The 17,207-nt window shown below is 34.1% G+C and overlaps 1 protein-coding gene across 2 annotated transcripts in view; it reads right to left on the reverse strand.

The window, feature by feature from the left end:
• Positions 1–17,207, reverse strand: part of AP3B1 (adaptor related protein complex 3 subunit beta 1) — a 258,068-nt gene that overhangs the window by 65,996 nt on the left and 174,865 nt on the right. For both annotated transcript variants that reach the window (XM_057541135.1, XM_057541134.1), the window contains one exon: positions 10,988–11,094. In XM_057541135.1, coding sequence (XP_057397118.1) covers positions 10,988–11,094 — 107 coding nt within the window. The remainder of the gene's footprint in view (positions 1–10,987; positions 11,095–17,207) is intronic.

A 17,207-nucleotide genomic window follows, 5' to 3' on the forward strand; every position in this document is an offset into this window, starting at 1 on the left:
AGTCTTCTAATTTCACAGATGACAATCTGAACAGAACTCAAATTTTGATGTACTAGCTTAAATTTACAAGATAACTTTGGCAGGGCACATGTTCAGTGAAGCATGAATGCCAAAATCTTCAGAAATAAATGAGTTTCCGAAATTATGTATTTTTAAAAACTTACTCTGAAAACTTTCAAGTGTACATGAAAGCACAGAGAACAATATAAAGAAAAACTAGGTGCTCATCACTAAGTTTCAAAAAGTTATCAACATTTGTCCAATCCTGTTCAATCTAATCTTTTGCTCTACTTTTGAATTACTTAAAGGAAACTCGAGATATGATCTAATTTCATCAGTAAATAGTTTGGTTTGTATATCTAACAGATAAAGACATGTCAAGAAAACTTACAATACTATTACCATAACTAAAAGAAAAAAAATTCCCCCAATTTAATGTAAAATACAGTATTCATATTTCCTTGACTGTCAATATATATATATGTCTTTTCAGAGTTGTTTTGCTTCAATCAGGATTCAGACAATACACACATTACATTTGGTTGGTATCTCTCTTAACCTAAATTATTCATGTTAAAGAAGAACTTACTGAAATTTTTTTTTTTTTTTTTTTTTTTTTAGCAGAAGTGTATAGTAGATCTGCAGTAATAATTTAGCATTTGGGGGAGATATTTATATATTCAGTAATGTGGAACAGCTGCAAATGTAGAGAAATAACCCTTTATTGATAGGCCTATAAAAGCTGTCTGTAATTACATTCCTGAATGATTTGAATAACAGTGTGTCTGATATATTTTAAGATAAGTGGCTTTTACTTTTCTTTGATATTAGGGTCATATACTGTACTTATCTATATTTGTACTCCATGTTCTCCTCTCTCTGGTAATAAATTAATATCTTAGTGTTAGTTTGGCATGTGCCCTAAAGATAAATTCATTTTCTTTTCCTTTGCAGAGAAACAAAGTTTTTCTAAGTACTACAATAATATTTTTCATGTTTAGGCCAGGTTCCTCATGTTAAAAGGTTAAATACTAATAAATAATACTTAATAGAATGGAAAATCAATTTTCCATACCATGCCTTGTGCTATGTTCAGAAAATTTTTGGCAAGCTTTTCAAAGAGGAACAGAGGTAACAGAAGTTAACTTGACTGATGTATGAATAAATAATAATACATGATTGGCCAATGCATATTTTAATCTAAGATATCTTAAAGCTTAAAAGCAGTATTTTTCACTGCAAATATCACAATTCAACACAAGCAACAAAATTTGCAACATGGCAGTTGATAGTAACACAACGTTCAATCAACTTCAAATGTGGAAAATAAAATTGCCAGAAAAGATTAAATCCTCTTTAAACAAATGATATTTTAAAACCTCTTATTTCCTACTGTAGTAATATAATTATAATAAATGAAAGCTAAAAACCATAATCTTAGGGAAGAATTCTCAAGTGAACTGCCTCAGCTCTGAAGAGGGAACCCACAGCAAGGGACAGGAACTATTCACCATAAAGTACAAGGAAGAGAAAAAGAAAGGCCCAGGCCTTCTCTACCAATACCTCTTTAATCCTTCCATTTCTTACAAATTTATACACATATTTTCTTTTTTGATGGTGACCTTTTTTTTTTTTGCCATAATAATTACTAGTTAATTAATAACTACAATTATCATCTGATGCAGCGGATTTTTCATTGTGGAGAATTCATTTCTTAGACTGGCATATATTTGCTTAAGCCAAATAAAATATATTTTTACAATAAAAAGCCTGCAATTAAAAATGAATAACAACATCTTTTTAAAAAGTAGCTCCTTTTAATAATCTAGGAAAGGGAGAGATGATAATGGTCTGTTACTAACTATGAGACCTCTGAAGTAGCACAGAAATAAAAAGATGAAGCAGTAGTATGGCATACCTTAAAGATTAATTTAAAAATTAAAGCAACTCATACCCAGAAGAGAACTGAATAAAAGAATAAGATGGGACATGGCTGGGCGATGGAAGCACAAAATACTGTCAAACTTTAATTAAAAAATGTTTTCAATTTGAGCAGACCCAGGCCAGTGACTTTTCATTATTTTTACCACAGTTCCATGACTACTGACATTTTCATCAGAACAAATAAAGGATTTTTCCCAAATTTAAAATGACAAAATTATTTTTAATTTTAACTTATAATTTCTTCCTCCTCTAAAGTCAAGGAAATTTGATCTTAGCTGGACTTGTCTCTTAGCCTGAGGCTTAAATATACCTTAAGTTTTTAAAGTGTAAAAAAATATATATTTAAAAAAATATAGTTCTTCTACCATATTAGAAAACAATCTTTATCACAGACATTATCATTTGTTTCGGGAATGAGACTACATATTCATGAAATGTCTGGTACATGACTTAGTAAAACACTTGTATTCAACAAAAACTCTCTCAAAGCAATCTGTCCTTGTAGACAAACTAGAAGAAAGCTGGCACTCTGGCAGAAGACAAGCAGACTGGAAAACAAAACTAAAATGCTCTAGCCTAGATCAATTTTAAAAAAGAGAAAGACTGACCTAAAAGTCCACTTCGGAGAAATGGAAATCAAATTCGATTACAACTGTCCATCACTATGATGTGCAATTATCCTAATAATTCCAAATGCTGGTAAGTTTCAAACTGAGAAAATCAGGTTCTGTATCATGAATTATGGTTTGTTTTTTCTTCATACTGTTTTAAAACTGACAAAGTAACCTCTGTGCCAAAAGCAGGTCTGATAGGCACTCTTGATTTTCCAATTAACTTCCTATAATACAAACTGGGTCAGGATCTCATTCCTAATCATGGATAGTTGTAACTTCAGTAGTTGCCAATCTTTTTCAATAGCAAAAGTTATAAGCCTACTTTCCAGCTATTTTTCTATATTCCTTAGAGAAGAAGCTTCATAGAACTAATCAGATGGTGAAATTGGCTTGTGTATAAAAAAACGCCTCTACCTTGCCTCACTCTGCCTGCCTAAGGGCATTACATATGGGTTTCTTTCTTCTTACCTTCAACCTGTAAATCCTTGAAGGGGTTGGGGGGCCTTAGTTAAGTGGCTTTTTGGTCTTACTGACAAACAGCGTCATCTTTTCGCTGGTCACAGGAAAACTCCATGCTGGCTGCCCATAATAACATGCACAGACCTCAGTTTAATGCTGCTGTTGCTACTGTCTTTACTGTGACACTGTGAGTCTTCGTTAAGTGATGAAGTGATGCCCCACAGTGCCAATTCAAGGAAAGCAGAAGGTGAACAGCATGTACTCAAAATTATCCTTTTACTTCTTGTTAGAGGAAAAGTAGTTCAGATGTCTAAATTCTAAACTGTGTTCAATGTCAAAAGTTAACTCCTGCTAGATCTTAAGCTACTATTGTATAGAGGGACTGTGGAGTTTAGTCAATATAAAATAATAGTGTTTATGTACAGAGTCAGAGAAATAATGACAACTTGTATCTATAGAAATACCCAAAGGGCAAAACTATGTTACAAAATGAAAGTACTTAGTATACCGTAGTTACACACTTTTGAGTCAATTTTTCTTTTGTTCTTACTCAACTGGAAACTCCCTGAGGGCAGGAACCTAGCCCATCTTGTACACAACTACATCTTTGGCACCTCCTCATATTCTGGCCTGAATAAACACTTGTTGAATGAATAAAACACTTAATTGGCATATGTGTAGTAAGGAATCTGGTCTCACTTAAAGAGAGATCTGGACTTTGTTCTAGCTCTTGAGAAGTAACCTCTAAAGCCTTGGAATCTCCTGAGTAATGGGAGTGCCTTTATTATTCATGGTGGGCCCCTAGGGGACCATACTTGATACTTTATGCCAACAGTGATTCCTAGTGGGCCCCTAGATAGCTTTGCTAAGCAGATAACTCGAGATGGAAACTGGCCACACCAGAAAGACCCACCGTATGATTAGAGCGTTGGGGCTCTGGGCCCCTGATATCAGCCTGACCTGGAGGGGAGGGTGGGAGAGTGAGTTCAACCATGAGGCAACAATTCAGTCAACAGTGCCTATTTAGTAAAGCCTCAATAAAAACGCTAAGCTTGGTGAGCTTCCCTGGTTGGCAGTACTCCTGTATATACAACCAACTTTGATGCAAGGAGGGTAACCCCGAAGCTTTGAGTTTGAAACCCAGCCAGAATCTCCTCCATCCCTCTCTTCATTTGGTTGATTCTAATTTGTGCCCTACTGCGATAATAAAACTGTAATCCTACGTATAGTGCTTTCCTGAGTTCTGTGATTGATCTAGTGAATTATCATACTTGAGGGTGGTTTTAGGAATCCCTTAAACTTGCAGTTGGCCTCAGTAGTCTTGGACAGATTTACCAGTCTGGAGGACTCTGCCCTAATATCAAGTTTGGCTACCTCCAAGTAGCATAGTGTATTAAATTGGAGTTTCCTTTTTGCAACTCTTGGTGTCTCTTTCATGGACTGTTCTTGGAATTACTTGCTAGTCCTCAATATATTACCACTGTACTCTATACAGACTGCTTTTCTTAATGAACCTTCCTGCAGCCTCCTAAGTTAAGTTCCTCTTAGAGACTGTGATCCATGAGGATCAAATTGGTTATATTATGGCAGCTAAGTCAGTGCTTCCTCACTAATGTACCACAGACGGGTTAGAGGTATGCTGTGCTACCACCTCTGCCATTAACCTCAGAAAAGTCAGGTGGCACCTGTGGTGACTGCAGCTCCTGGGATGGGTGCCTTCCATCTCCTGCAGCATCCCTGTTTACCCCAGAGCACACTACAAGTATTACCACTTTTCTGTATGTACCAAGACATGAAAAAGAAATCATTACTATAATTTTCTCATGACAGTATGTCACCAACATACTTCTCCAGCATCAGACTTGCTTATTCCAACCTATATGTGCTATACTTTAGTCACATTAAACAACTGTTTCTCCAATACTCCAACATTTCTAATAACAGAGGTGAACAATTTATTCTTATTTCACATTTACTCTTATATGCAAATTTTCTCCCTCCCCTTCTTTTCTCATCCTCTCCAGAAGCCTAATATTCTGAGGATTGCTATTTCTGAGTTCCTGGGGTTTGATATGTAACAATTTAGAAACTCTTAGCCTAACAATAATCTAGTAAAAAAAAATTCACTAGTAATTCACTAAAACTTCAGTTTGTTCACTGAAACACTATAGCAAGAACTAAAATGTTTATTTTTGGCCATCTCTAGGTCAATTGCCAATTAGTCTCATGGAAGACTGAAATAAATACTGTGTTTAAACGTCACCTGTATCATACAGTTTGAAAAAATAAGGTCTTTCATTACAATGATTATAATATTTACTAGAAATTATGCTTTAAAAATCTCTGTGTTCTGAATATACAATTCAAAGGATAAAAACGAATAGTGAAATTTTTCATTTGAGAAGTATTTAGTGTGAAAAGGAACTGTTTTTTGGATTTCACTGTAAATATTTTGGTAATTTCAAAAAATAAAACCTACCCATATTGTACCAAACACATAAAGAAAATAAACTTAATAACTCACTGAAATAAATAAAAATCATCTATGAAACAGAAGTCATAATATAAGCTAAAAAACGTTTCATCTATTTATTTTCACGAATGTTCAAATCATCCCGGCATAACTAATTTCACTGCTTCAAAATTCCATAGATTCACAGAATATTAGAGTTAAAAGGAAACATGGAGATCTACCTTGCCATCATTTTAGAGTTGAGAAAACCAAATGACTTGCTCAATATAATTAGTAGTATTGATTCAGAAAGACAGACATTAAACATTAGATGTCAATAAAAAGGAATCTTACTCATTCATATACGTGCTTACCCTGTCTATTAAAAAATGGCTGCTTTTTGGATAATGTATATATTACACCTTGACTAGAGAAACTCTGGAAAATATTGAAAAATATAAAGAAGAATATAAATCATCCATAATCTCATCACTCAGAAAACCTCTGTTAACAGTATAACACATTTCCTTCTATTCTTTCATTTTCCTTACATTTTAAAAACACAGTGTGAGTATACAATTTTATAAAATTGAGATAAAATAAATGATATTTTGGATTCTGTTTTGCCACTTAATTTTATACCACATTTCCCCACCTCATTCAAAGATTTAATAAAAACATCTTAAAGATTATACAACATTCTTTAATTTGACTCTGCCATACTTGATGTAACCATCATTCTCCTATCACTAGACACTGTGGTTACAAACAACCATGCACATAAATCTTTGTATTTCTGATTATTTCCTTAGAAGAAAAATCTAAACATGAGATTACTGGGTCAAACAGTATGTATATTTTGATGACTCTATATATAGATGGCCAAACTGCCATCCAGAATGACGTCCTAACTTAGACTGTCATCAGTGGAGCAGTGTATATAATGCCTGTTTCATTGCATCCCTCACCAACAATGGACAACGGTTTTTATAATTTTTGCCAATGTCACAGGCAAACTGGTTCTTTAAATTTGCATTTGTTCATCACCACTACTGAATATTTTCATGTACGTCTTATCTATAATTCCTCTTTTACGAGTGTTGTATCTTTTATCCACTGAAAAAAATGTCTTATTGAAGTATAATATACATACAGAAAAATAAACATATCTTAAGGGCAAAGCTCAAAGATTTTTTTCATAAACTAAATATACCCATGTACCAGCATCTAGATCAAAATCAGAACATTATCAGCACCCCAGAAGCTCCTCTGTGCTCCTTTTCAACCATTAACTCTCCTGAAGGTCATCACTATTCTGACATCTAATACCATAACTTAATTTTGCCTGTTTTGTATTTCTGCTTATTTTTACAGTAATAACTTTACTTTAAAAAGTTAATTAGTATTTATTTTAAAACACTTAAACATTATAGAAAAGTACAAAAAAGAAAGCAACAAATCATCCAAAAATCCTATCACCAAAAATACTGTTAACCATGGTTAACATCTCTGTAAGTATGGACGAATAGACAGATGCACAGAGAAACAAATTATCCTGTAGAATGGGATTATAATCTTACTTTAATTGAATTGAAGAAAAGCTAAAATAAATCTAAAAAAAAAACCTACAAAACTTCAGATAAATGTTCTCTGAGAACATACAAACTATTAAGAGATTTGAGACTCATTAAAAAACAAAAACAAAAGCTGTTTCAATTTTGCATGTTACTGATTAATTTCCTACTATGAAAAATGAAATGATTAACATGCATCCTTTCCTCTCCTCAGCTATACTAGTAGTTTCGGTTTCTTATACTATTTTAATTTTATCATTTACCCTTAAGTCTGTGACCATAATTCCTATTGATATTGACTCTCTTATTTTGACTCATCCTTTAACTGGTAAAGCAGTATCCCCAACTCCCTTTTTTTCTTTAAAGAAGGACTGACAGTTATTTTCCTGTTTGAGAATATCTATGAAAACCCTTTACAGAGAAAAATAACACAATTTTCTTGAGTCATACTTTCTTTCCTTTTCAAAGCTGTAATAATAATGTAATAAAAAATAATATCAGGAAATACTTAGTGTTTAACATGTATCAGGTACTGTTATAAGCATTTCATATGTGTTGACTCATTTAACGCTAACAACAATTCTGTGAGATAGGTAGCATTATTATTTTTATTTTACAGATGAAAAAATCCGAGGCACCAAGAGGTAAAATGGCCCACCCAAGGTCTCTCATTTTGTAAAGTGGCAGAGCTCTGATTTGAAAGCAGGCTGTCTGGCTCAAGGGCCTGTGCTTTTAACTGCTACATTACACTGCTTTGAATGTGTGCAGTTGACACATGACTGGGGGAAGGGACGGTAAAGGATGCTACCAGCTTTAATGGGTGAAAGCCAGGGATGCCAGATGCTCTGCAATGAACAGCGCAGATTCATCCAATAAAAATTATACCACGTTCCTCACAACTTTCAAATGTCTTGTTGGACATTCATGAGGTGAAAACCTGTTCACCTGGTCCTAGAACACTTTTCATACCAGAACAAAGTAGTTTTCTTGGGGAGTGGGGTGGGTCATTGCAAGGTTTTAATGTACTCAATTTTCCAGGAATAACTACCAGAAAAACTGTTTGATGTTCTGGAAAATTATGTTATACCACGACCCATGGTAGTTGAGTTGCTAATACAATAATACACCTCTATCAATTTGCATTTATAGCCGCCAGCGTCATTTAACTACTTCACTACATTTATAATGTAGTCATGGTCAAGCATTTTATATATCAATGTACTATGTATTATAAATTACTTTTATTTCTTCTTCCTATTGATTAGGGCAACATGTTGATTTTTAAATTATGGATGTACTCATCTTTGGATCCTAAATTTCATTTTAGGATCCAAAAGACCCCTATATTTGTTGAGGTCCCATACCATTATTGGGGGTTTTAATTTTTGAGGACTTTTATTTCCTCTGATGTCTTTAGTCTACTTTTTTCTAAATTTGTACACATAATGAGAAAACATACAATTTGTCTGATTCGTCTTTTTAAAGTACCATTTTGAGAGCTGGAGGTGAGATCAGGAGTCATGACATTCTGCACCAGAATATTCAATTTATCTCTACAGGTTCTACTTTTCAAAGTTCCACTTTTTTCTTTGTTTAAAGTTCTGTTTCCTTATTTGACTGTTGCTGGTGAATTTCTGGTTGCCATTCCTATTACTACTACTTGTTTGATCATTTTGTTAGCTTTTGGGGATGAATGTTATGATTCTCTTCACTTGGCAGTTCTTTTTTAATAAATTTATTTATTTATATTTATTTATTTATTTTTGGCTGTGTTGGGTCTTCGTTGTTGTGCGCAGGCTTTCTCTAGTTGTGGCGAGCAGGGGCTACTCTTTGTTGCGGTGCGCAGGCTTCTCATTGCAGTGGCTTGTCTTGTTGCAGAGCACGGGCTCTAGGCGCAGAGGCTTCAGTAGTTGTGGCACGTGGGCTCTAGAGCGCAGGCTCAGTAGTTGTGGCACATGGGCTTTGTTGCTCCATGGCATGTGGGATCTTCCCGGACCAGGGCTCGAACCCATGCCGCCTGCATTGGCAGGCGGATTTTTAACCACTGCGCCACCAGGGAAGTCTCTGGCAGTTCTTTTTTTGCATACTCTTTGGATAGAGTGCTTTTCTTTTCCTTTGAAAAGACCATCCCAATAAATATTTTCTTTAGGATAAAAAGGTGAATCCTTCAATTACTCTGTGATGAATGAAAACTTACTACAAGCTTTTCTAATCTCAACTGTATTCTTCTTATAGCTAATAAACTATAAGAGTCTACTCAGGGTCCATTATCACATATCATATCACTTCCAAAAATATTAGCTAATAGTTATTGAGTGATGACAACGTGCCAGTCACTGTTGTAAGAGCTTCACATTTATTATCTCATTAATCTCACAAGAATCCTGTGAGGTAGATATTATATTCATAGGAAACTGAGGTGCAGAAAAGTTACTTACCAATTTGCCCAAGGTCACAAAGCTAGTAAGTGGCAAAGCAGGGATCTGCATCCTGGTCATCTCATATCAAACCCAAGTTATTCAGACCTTATTGTCTCCCAGGTTTTTAGGGGCCTCCTTTCCCCTCAAAGACTAACTACGCTTCACTATAGATTTTTTGATTACCACTTTCTCTTTACAGCCTACTACAAATGCTCAATAAATATTTATTACTTAAATAAATGAGAGACTTAACTGCTTTTCCCCCATCTCTTCCAATGTGTCTTTTCCTTTTAGCAACAAGAAGGACAAACTAAAATCCCAAATACTGTTCATACTCATTTCTGAGCAGTCAAGAGATAATCACGTTCTATAATTGAAAAACATTATAAGCTTAAGAGTTTTTGCCTATACTTTCTAACTGAGCTGACCAAAGCTGAACAGAAATGCACGTAGCTCTTTTGAGTATTTCGTTGCACAGCCCTGATATCACATTTGCTTTGAAGGGGGAATTTTTTTGTAACACTGAGCAAGAATTAGGTACTTTTCTTTCTTACCTCTGGCAGAAGCAGCTCTATGCTCCCGGGCAGCTCAGATCACCAATCATGTACCCTGCAATGCCCTACCAGCCCTGGGAACCACTGATACACCAGATCTATTCAAGCTACCTGTGTGCCCATCAGAACTTACTGTTCTATCTCTTAGTTTGTCAGATTTCCGACATCAAATTAATAGGAGGTCAAGCATATCGACAGATTATGCATCTTAGGCAACATGCTTGATTTAGAGTGAAAAGTTAGTGGATATATCATGCTAACACAAAAAAGATTATTGCAGTTTCAGATACTATGACAGGCTGATGGTTTTGGCATTATTTTGAGACAGGCAAGCCTCTTGCCTCATTCCAAGTCATACCCTATAAATAACATTAAAGAATTTTTTTAGAGACACCAAGGCATGTAAATAAATATATGAAGATAATGTAAAGAGAAATACAATATTGAATTTTTAAATGAAAACAGGTATTTTTAGTAGCCTATGATAAAAGAACAGTGTTGTAGGAATAGAATGATTATGGGAATGAAAGTCTGTTAATGTAGACAACAATTTTTATGGCAGAATCTATGTATATAAACTAATTCAATGCGGCAAAGAACCCTTGTATGTTAGAGATATATAACAGTACCAGAGAAAAATGTACACATGATAAGTAAATGTGGCTAATAAGGAGAAGTAAATTGAGATGATAATGGTTTGGATAGAGCAAATTAAAGGATATATGTATAACTGATTCACTTTGCTGTACACCTGAAACTAACACAACATTTAAATCAACTATACTCTAATAAAATTTTTTTTAAAAAGATTAAAAAAAGTTCACAAAATTAAAAGGTCAGATTTGAAACAGACTTGTTAGAGGAAGAACTGTTTGAGACTAAGAATCTACTTCAATTATTTGCATTTTAATAAAAAAGATGCAATGGCATCACTTGAAAACTGAGCTAATGTATTTTGAAAATTACTTACACTGATGACTGATGAAGAAGCTGACAAGTTTAAACCTTCAAGATCAGCTATCAAGCTTGGAGAAAGAGCTGGGGTGGGAAGTGCAACTGGAGTGGACGCTGGGTTAACTATAAGAAAAGGCTCAAATTAGCAAATGTGCATGAAAATTTAATTCATATTACTAAAAGCAACATTTTTATTTTGCTAGTAAATCTAATTAAATTACTTTGATTAATAAATCTATGACAATTCTATTTAACATCTTGATTTAGGCAAGTTATTATCAAGTCATGGCAGTTAGTCTTAGCTTTCAAAACATAATGGCAAATCCTATAACAAAATAAGAATATAAATATCTTGAGTAATAGTTTTTGAAAATTTTTATCACCTAACATTATCACTAACATTAATCACCCAGTAACTTCACTAAAAGAGGAAGGTAAAGAAACATTTTTTCAGACTAATGTAAAAATAACAAGCTTTCTAGAGAGTTCTCCAGTTGAGTTATAAGTCTTAAAAGGGTGCTTATTAAATCCTTTCTCTATTTTATTCTTCACTGTAATAATTATAAGGGGCCCAAACTACCTAATTCCCTTCTAATTATACTTTGTCAGCAAAAGCTATGTGTTATATAGAAATGTTTGATTCTAAAAAAATTTGAAAATCTTTTGTAAATGCAAATCTGATCATGTTACTCCCTTGCTTAAGACTCTTCAAAGGCTCACAATTGCCTACAAGATAAAAGTCCAACTCCTTAATTAAATGCGCAAGGTCCTCTATGATCTAGCTCAGCACTGTCCAACAGAACTTTCTGTGATGATGGAAATGTTCTGTGGCTGTATGTCCAACATGATGGCCACTAGCGCATATAGCGAATGTGCTCTTGAAATGTGGTTAGTATGACCAAAGAACTGCATTTAAAATTTTAATTAACTTAAATAGCTACATGTGGCCAGTGGCCACCATACTGGGCAGGTCTAGCCAATTTCATCAGCCAATTTCATCTCCAATTTCATCAGCCACTCCTATGTTCTAGTTCTACCAAATAAGAGTTCCCAAGATCTTGTTTCATGTCTTTGAACCCTGTATATCGTACGTAGAAGGTACGTCTTTGCCTTGCTCACCTTGCAACCTCTACCCAGTAAGATACCACTTAGAGGGAAAGCACAGCCTGACTCACTTAAACACAGCTTATATGTGCCTCATTTGTTCCACAGATATACTTGGACACACTTCTACAACCATACTTCTCTTGTAATACAAATTTGTGTCTTTACATATTTTCATTTCTACTGGTCTGTGTGAGCAGACTTTGACACATTAACTTTTAGTGCTTAGTAATTGCTCAACTGTTTGTTGAATGAAATAAAATTTAAATGTGGAAAAAGTTTTAGCTTCCAACAAGTTCTCAGGCTAAAACAATACTATAAAGGAAGTAACGTTTACTTCACATGACATCACTTTTCAAAGCATGTTTTTCTCACTTTAGTCTCACAATATCTTGTAAGCTAGGCAGAACAGATGTTAATTCATAAAGTTAGCAATAAATATTTCTTGAACAAGAGAGCAAGGGAGAGACAAAGAAGTTCAAGATACAGTCCTTGTCTTCAAGTGACTTAAAACCTAATTGAGAAAAAAAGATACTCATGATTGAAGAAAAAAAAAATAACAGTCCATAAGTGATACTGCCAAAAGAAGAAAAATTTCAAAGGAAATCTTAAGTAAAATCTCAACATACACAATAAAAAAAGCAGAGTGGAGACTGGGTGGAGGAGGGAGTGGAGCCGTTGGTTGCTCCCTTGCACTCCTAAAGGAGTGTGCCCTTAGTGTGAAGCATTGCTACAAATGCCCAGGTCTCCTTAGACATATGTTGAAAACCACTAACAATTAGCAAGTGCCATAGGGAATCGGAAAAAAAAAAAAAGAATCAATGGGGATAGGGTGGTAAGAGAAGGCTTGGTGAGTAGGAGGGAATGAAGCCCAGTTTTTAAGTAAGGGTAGAATTCAAATAAGAGGAAAGGAAGAAGCTGGTTACTTACTGAAGCTGGTTAGTTACTGAATGAGATCATGTAAACAAAGGCTGAGAGGTGGGAAACTGTAAAGCTAAGGGGGTTGGATTTATCCTATACACCAAGGAGAACTGTGAAAAATCTACCAAGAAGAGGAATGATATGACATACGGTACTGCAGGATGATTAGTCAGAGGCCAGTGTAAGAGACAGGCTAAAGAACTGGAAAGAGCACTCGGGCCGGCAGTGAGGAGGAATTTACAATAGTTTAGGCATGATGTGACAAGGACTGAAGTAAGATAATGGCAGTGAGCAGGCAGAAAGGGTATTTATATAAAGACATTGTAAACTGAGGCACAGGGAGATTAAGACTTGCAAGATCATAAAACAAGTGAATGGTAGAACCACTATAGGACTAGAGATTGGTTCTTCTAATTGAATCAAAATGTGTTGCCTTTCCATGCAACACGTAACTTTTCTGGTGGGTTCTAAGTGCATGTTTGTTCATTTGTTTGTCTATCCATCCATCCAAAATATTAGATGATCATATAAGGAATAAAAATTGAGTAAGAAATAGCCTCTGATTTCAACTCTAGTTTGGCTAAAGACATAGAGAAGAAAAAGACAAGAGAAGAAAAATTCACACCAAAGGTAAGCTTGACTCTTAAAAAAAAAAAAAAAGATAAGCTTTTAGTATCATTTCAGAAGGCAGAGGCTCTGGCATTAAACAAATGATTACACATCTGTTAACAGGTCTGGCAAGATGAAAGTTGGCACTGAAGGTTTATCCTAAATTGGATTCTGCAGCCAGTTGACTGTGGCAACTTAACGTGTAGGAAACAAAATGACTCTATGTAGTTTTTTGTTTTTAATAACATGGCATACAAATTAAAATTAGATAACATTTCCACCTATCAAATTGGCAAAGGTAATTTTTAAATACAAAATCTAGACTGGTAAGGATAAAAGGAATCTGGCACTCTCATATTACTACTGTGTAAGTTGGTACCAACTTTGTGGAAGGCAATTTTAGACGGTAGAATTCTTCAAAGCCTTTTTCCCGGCAATTCTACTCCTGGGAATTTATCTTAAGGATAGGGTCATGGAGATAATGCAATAATACACTTATGAAGATGTGTGTTGCTCACTGATTATGACAGTAAAAATGGAAACAATAGTAGTTAATTAAACAACAGTTTAATTTCCAACAACAGTAAACTTGTTAAATAGGATTTATTACAACAACATAAAGGATAACCATGCAGTCATTAAAAATGAAGTTGTTAAAGAATATTTATGGCAAGGAAAGGAATGCGTACGATAAAAAGAGAAAGAAGCAAATAATGAAACAGTACCTCAGTATAATCCAATCTGGAGGCAAAGGGATTTGCCCATGAAAAGAATCTGAGCTGATTTGTCAGAATGGTAACCCATTTTCTTTTCTTTTTAAAACTTTCTACAAAACACTTTCTTTACTAAAGTATATTTAATAAAGTAATTATACAATTGTTCTTCTGATCAAAGTTATGCTTTAAAATCTCAGTAAAACTTTTAATATATAATGGTTATATATATAACCATTTTAATATATAATGGTTATATATAGTATATATATATATAAAACCATTATAATGGTTATATATATATATATATACAATATATATAACCATTATAATGGTTTTATATATATATATACAATATATATAACCAGTATAATATATAATGGTTTAATATGAAGTTATTTAACTTTTTAAATGTAATTTGCTGCTGTGGTGTCATCATCATCTCCATCACAGCTAACTCTTATATCAATATAATGTTCATCATGTGCCAAGCACAGTTTTAAGTACTTTTACATTTATCAACTCATTTAATCCTCTTAATATTCTTAGTAAGTATTACTATTATCCCAATTTTATAGATAAAGCAACTAAAGCACAGAGAGATTAAGTAACTTGCCCAAAGGCACACAGCTAGTAAATAACAGAAACGGGATTCAAACTCAATCTAGCTCCACTGTCCTCTTAGCCACTCCACTCTACTGCCTCTAGTACAGTTTATTCAACAGTATGACATCACAGATCATAAGACTTATTTGTGGCATGATTATTGTTGGCTGATAAAATTTTAAAAAGACTTCAGTTAGTTGTACTAATAGTGTAATTACATAGGTTTATATTTCCAGAAAAGGATGCCAGACTATGATGGCTGCTTTATCCAACTGAGACCAACCACATGGTATGAGGTACTAAAAGATATTTTAATTTTCAGAAATATAAACTATGTCTGGAAAAAATAAAGTGTATTTCTGTCACTAAGCCTATCTACTGTTAGGCCGTATATTCTCCTACTATAAATATTTTCTAATGTATTATCAACTGACACCATGAAACAGAGTCATATAATTTCGAAATCTAAAGGAACTGTAGAAACTTTTCAGCCATTCTTTCTTCATTTTACAAATGAATAAAATGAGACAAATTAACTCACTTAACTGATTAAAGGCCAGGACTAACGCCTGTGCTTCTGATAACACCCCCTCAACAGATGCAGCAAGGAAATATCAAGTTACTTATTTAAAATCACAGAACTGTTTTATAGTAGGGCCAATTTATTGCCAGGGCTGCTAACTATACTGCCTCCTTAGAGAGAGAGGATGATTATTTCAGGTAGTAGCAAGCTCTTTCCCTCCTCCATGTCTTTTTTCTCCTCACTCTCTTCTCTTGCCTCCAACTGCCTGACTAATTCTTACTTATACTCAGCTCCACTGTTACATCCTGCTACAGCTAGGTGGGTTAGGTACCCCAATACCTAACAGCATTCTGTGCATATCTCTTTCTCATTTCATTTATAATGTGGTAATCTAAGGGCTGACTTATCTGTTTCTCCCATGGCACCTGGAGAGTTCCGTGGGGAGGGACAATGTTACGTCCATTTAGAATCTCTAGTATACTGCAGATTACCTAGATCATAGCAAGTGTTCAATAAACGTTTTCTGAATGAAGACATAGATAAATTGAGGACTTGCAGTTCTCCTGGTATGCAGTGTGTACTGAACAAAACATCTCTGTGGATTACGATTAGATAAAATGTAAGAAGTGTGTCTGCCCTTCCTTCAAAATTAATCTAATTCTCACAGCAGAGAACTCAAGCCGCTGGAGAGTGACTTTTTAGTTTTGATCAACAAACTGCTTGCCATGGACAATGGAGAACTATTGTAGGCTAATAAGTAGCACATAACAAAGTCAGTGTTTTAGGAACCATCATCAACAATGCTTCTCTCCCACAACACTCCACTTATTTTTATCTTTAAGCTTCTTCCAGAAGGCCTTTTAGCTTGTTAATTGGTTTTTGTCTCTTTCCTCATATTTTAACCATACTTTGCACCTCTATTATCTCTCTTACATAATAGCTACTAGCTCAGGTATCTATGTCTGACTAGATTCTAGTCTCTGTAAGAGTATGACTAAATTCTATTCATCTGTTCTAGCACCTAGCAAAGTACCTTGCACTTATCAGACAATCCACAAACATTTGCTAAATTGACCAAAAAAAAAAAAAAAAAGTTTCAAGTGTCATTTCTGACAAATGCAAGATTACAAAAGATTTTAAAATAAATAGTTCTCGGGTATTAAAATCAAACAGAAATATACCATGAGTTGAGTTAAATATAAGTTAGGATGAAATTTCCCTTAAAATTAAAATGAAAATCTTACATTTAAATTCTTAAAACTTAATATTTAAGAAAACTTTGTTTCTATATATTTAAAAAAAAAGCTTTAAAAAGAATCAAATAATAAAAATTGTATAATTTTACAATTTTCTCTTTTTTCTTTAGCTGTCAGGAAATCCAGAGTCAAATTCAAGGAGAAAAGGAACTGGTGCACTCTAGTACCTTGTAACCTTTCCTCTTAATTCCATTTTAAATATGCCTGACTGTTGTTATTTTACAATTTAAAACTTAAACTTCACATATAAATGTAAAATATTCATTGTCACAGAAAGATACAAAGTAAAAGTATTTTTCTCTCCTCTGTCCCTGATTTAGTCTTATATCCCAAAGAGGCCAGAGCTAACACTGTTAAGTGTTTCTTCTGTAGACTTCCAGAAATATATGATGTACAATCATATTTGTGTTTGTGTGCAGGATACAGTTCCTCTTTTCCTCCTTTTTTACATAAGTGGAGTCACACTCTACATGTGTCTTATTTTTAACTTATAATGTTTCATAT

Source organism: Balaenoptera acutorostrata, chromosome 2, assembly GCF_949987535.1.
Source record: "Balaenoptera acutorostrata chromosome 2, mBalAcu1.1, whole genome shotgun sequence".
NCBI lineage: Eukaryota > Metazoa > Chordata > Mammalia > Artiodactyla > Balaenopteridae > Balaenoptera > Balaenoptera acutorostrata.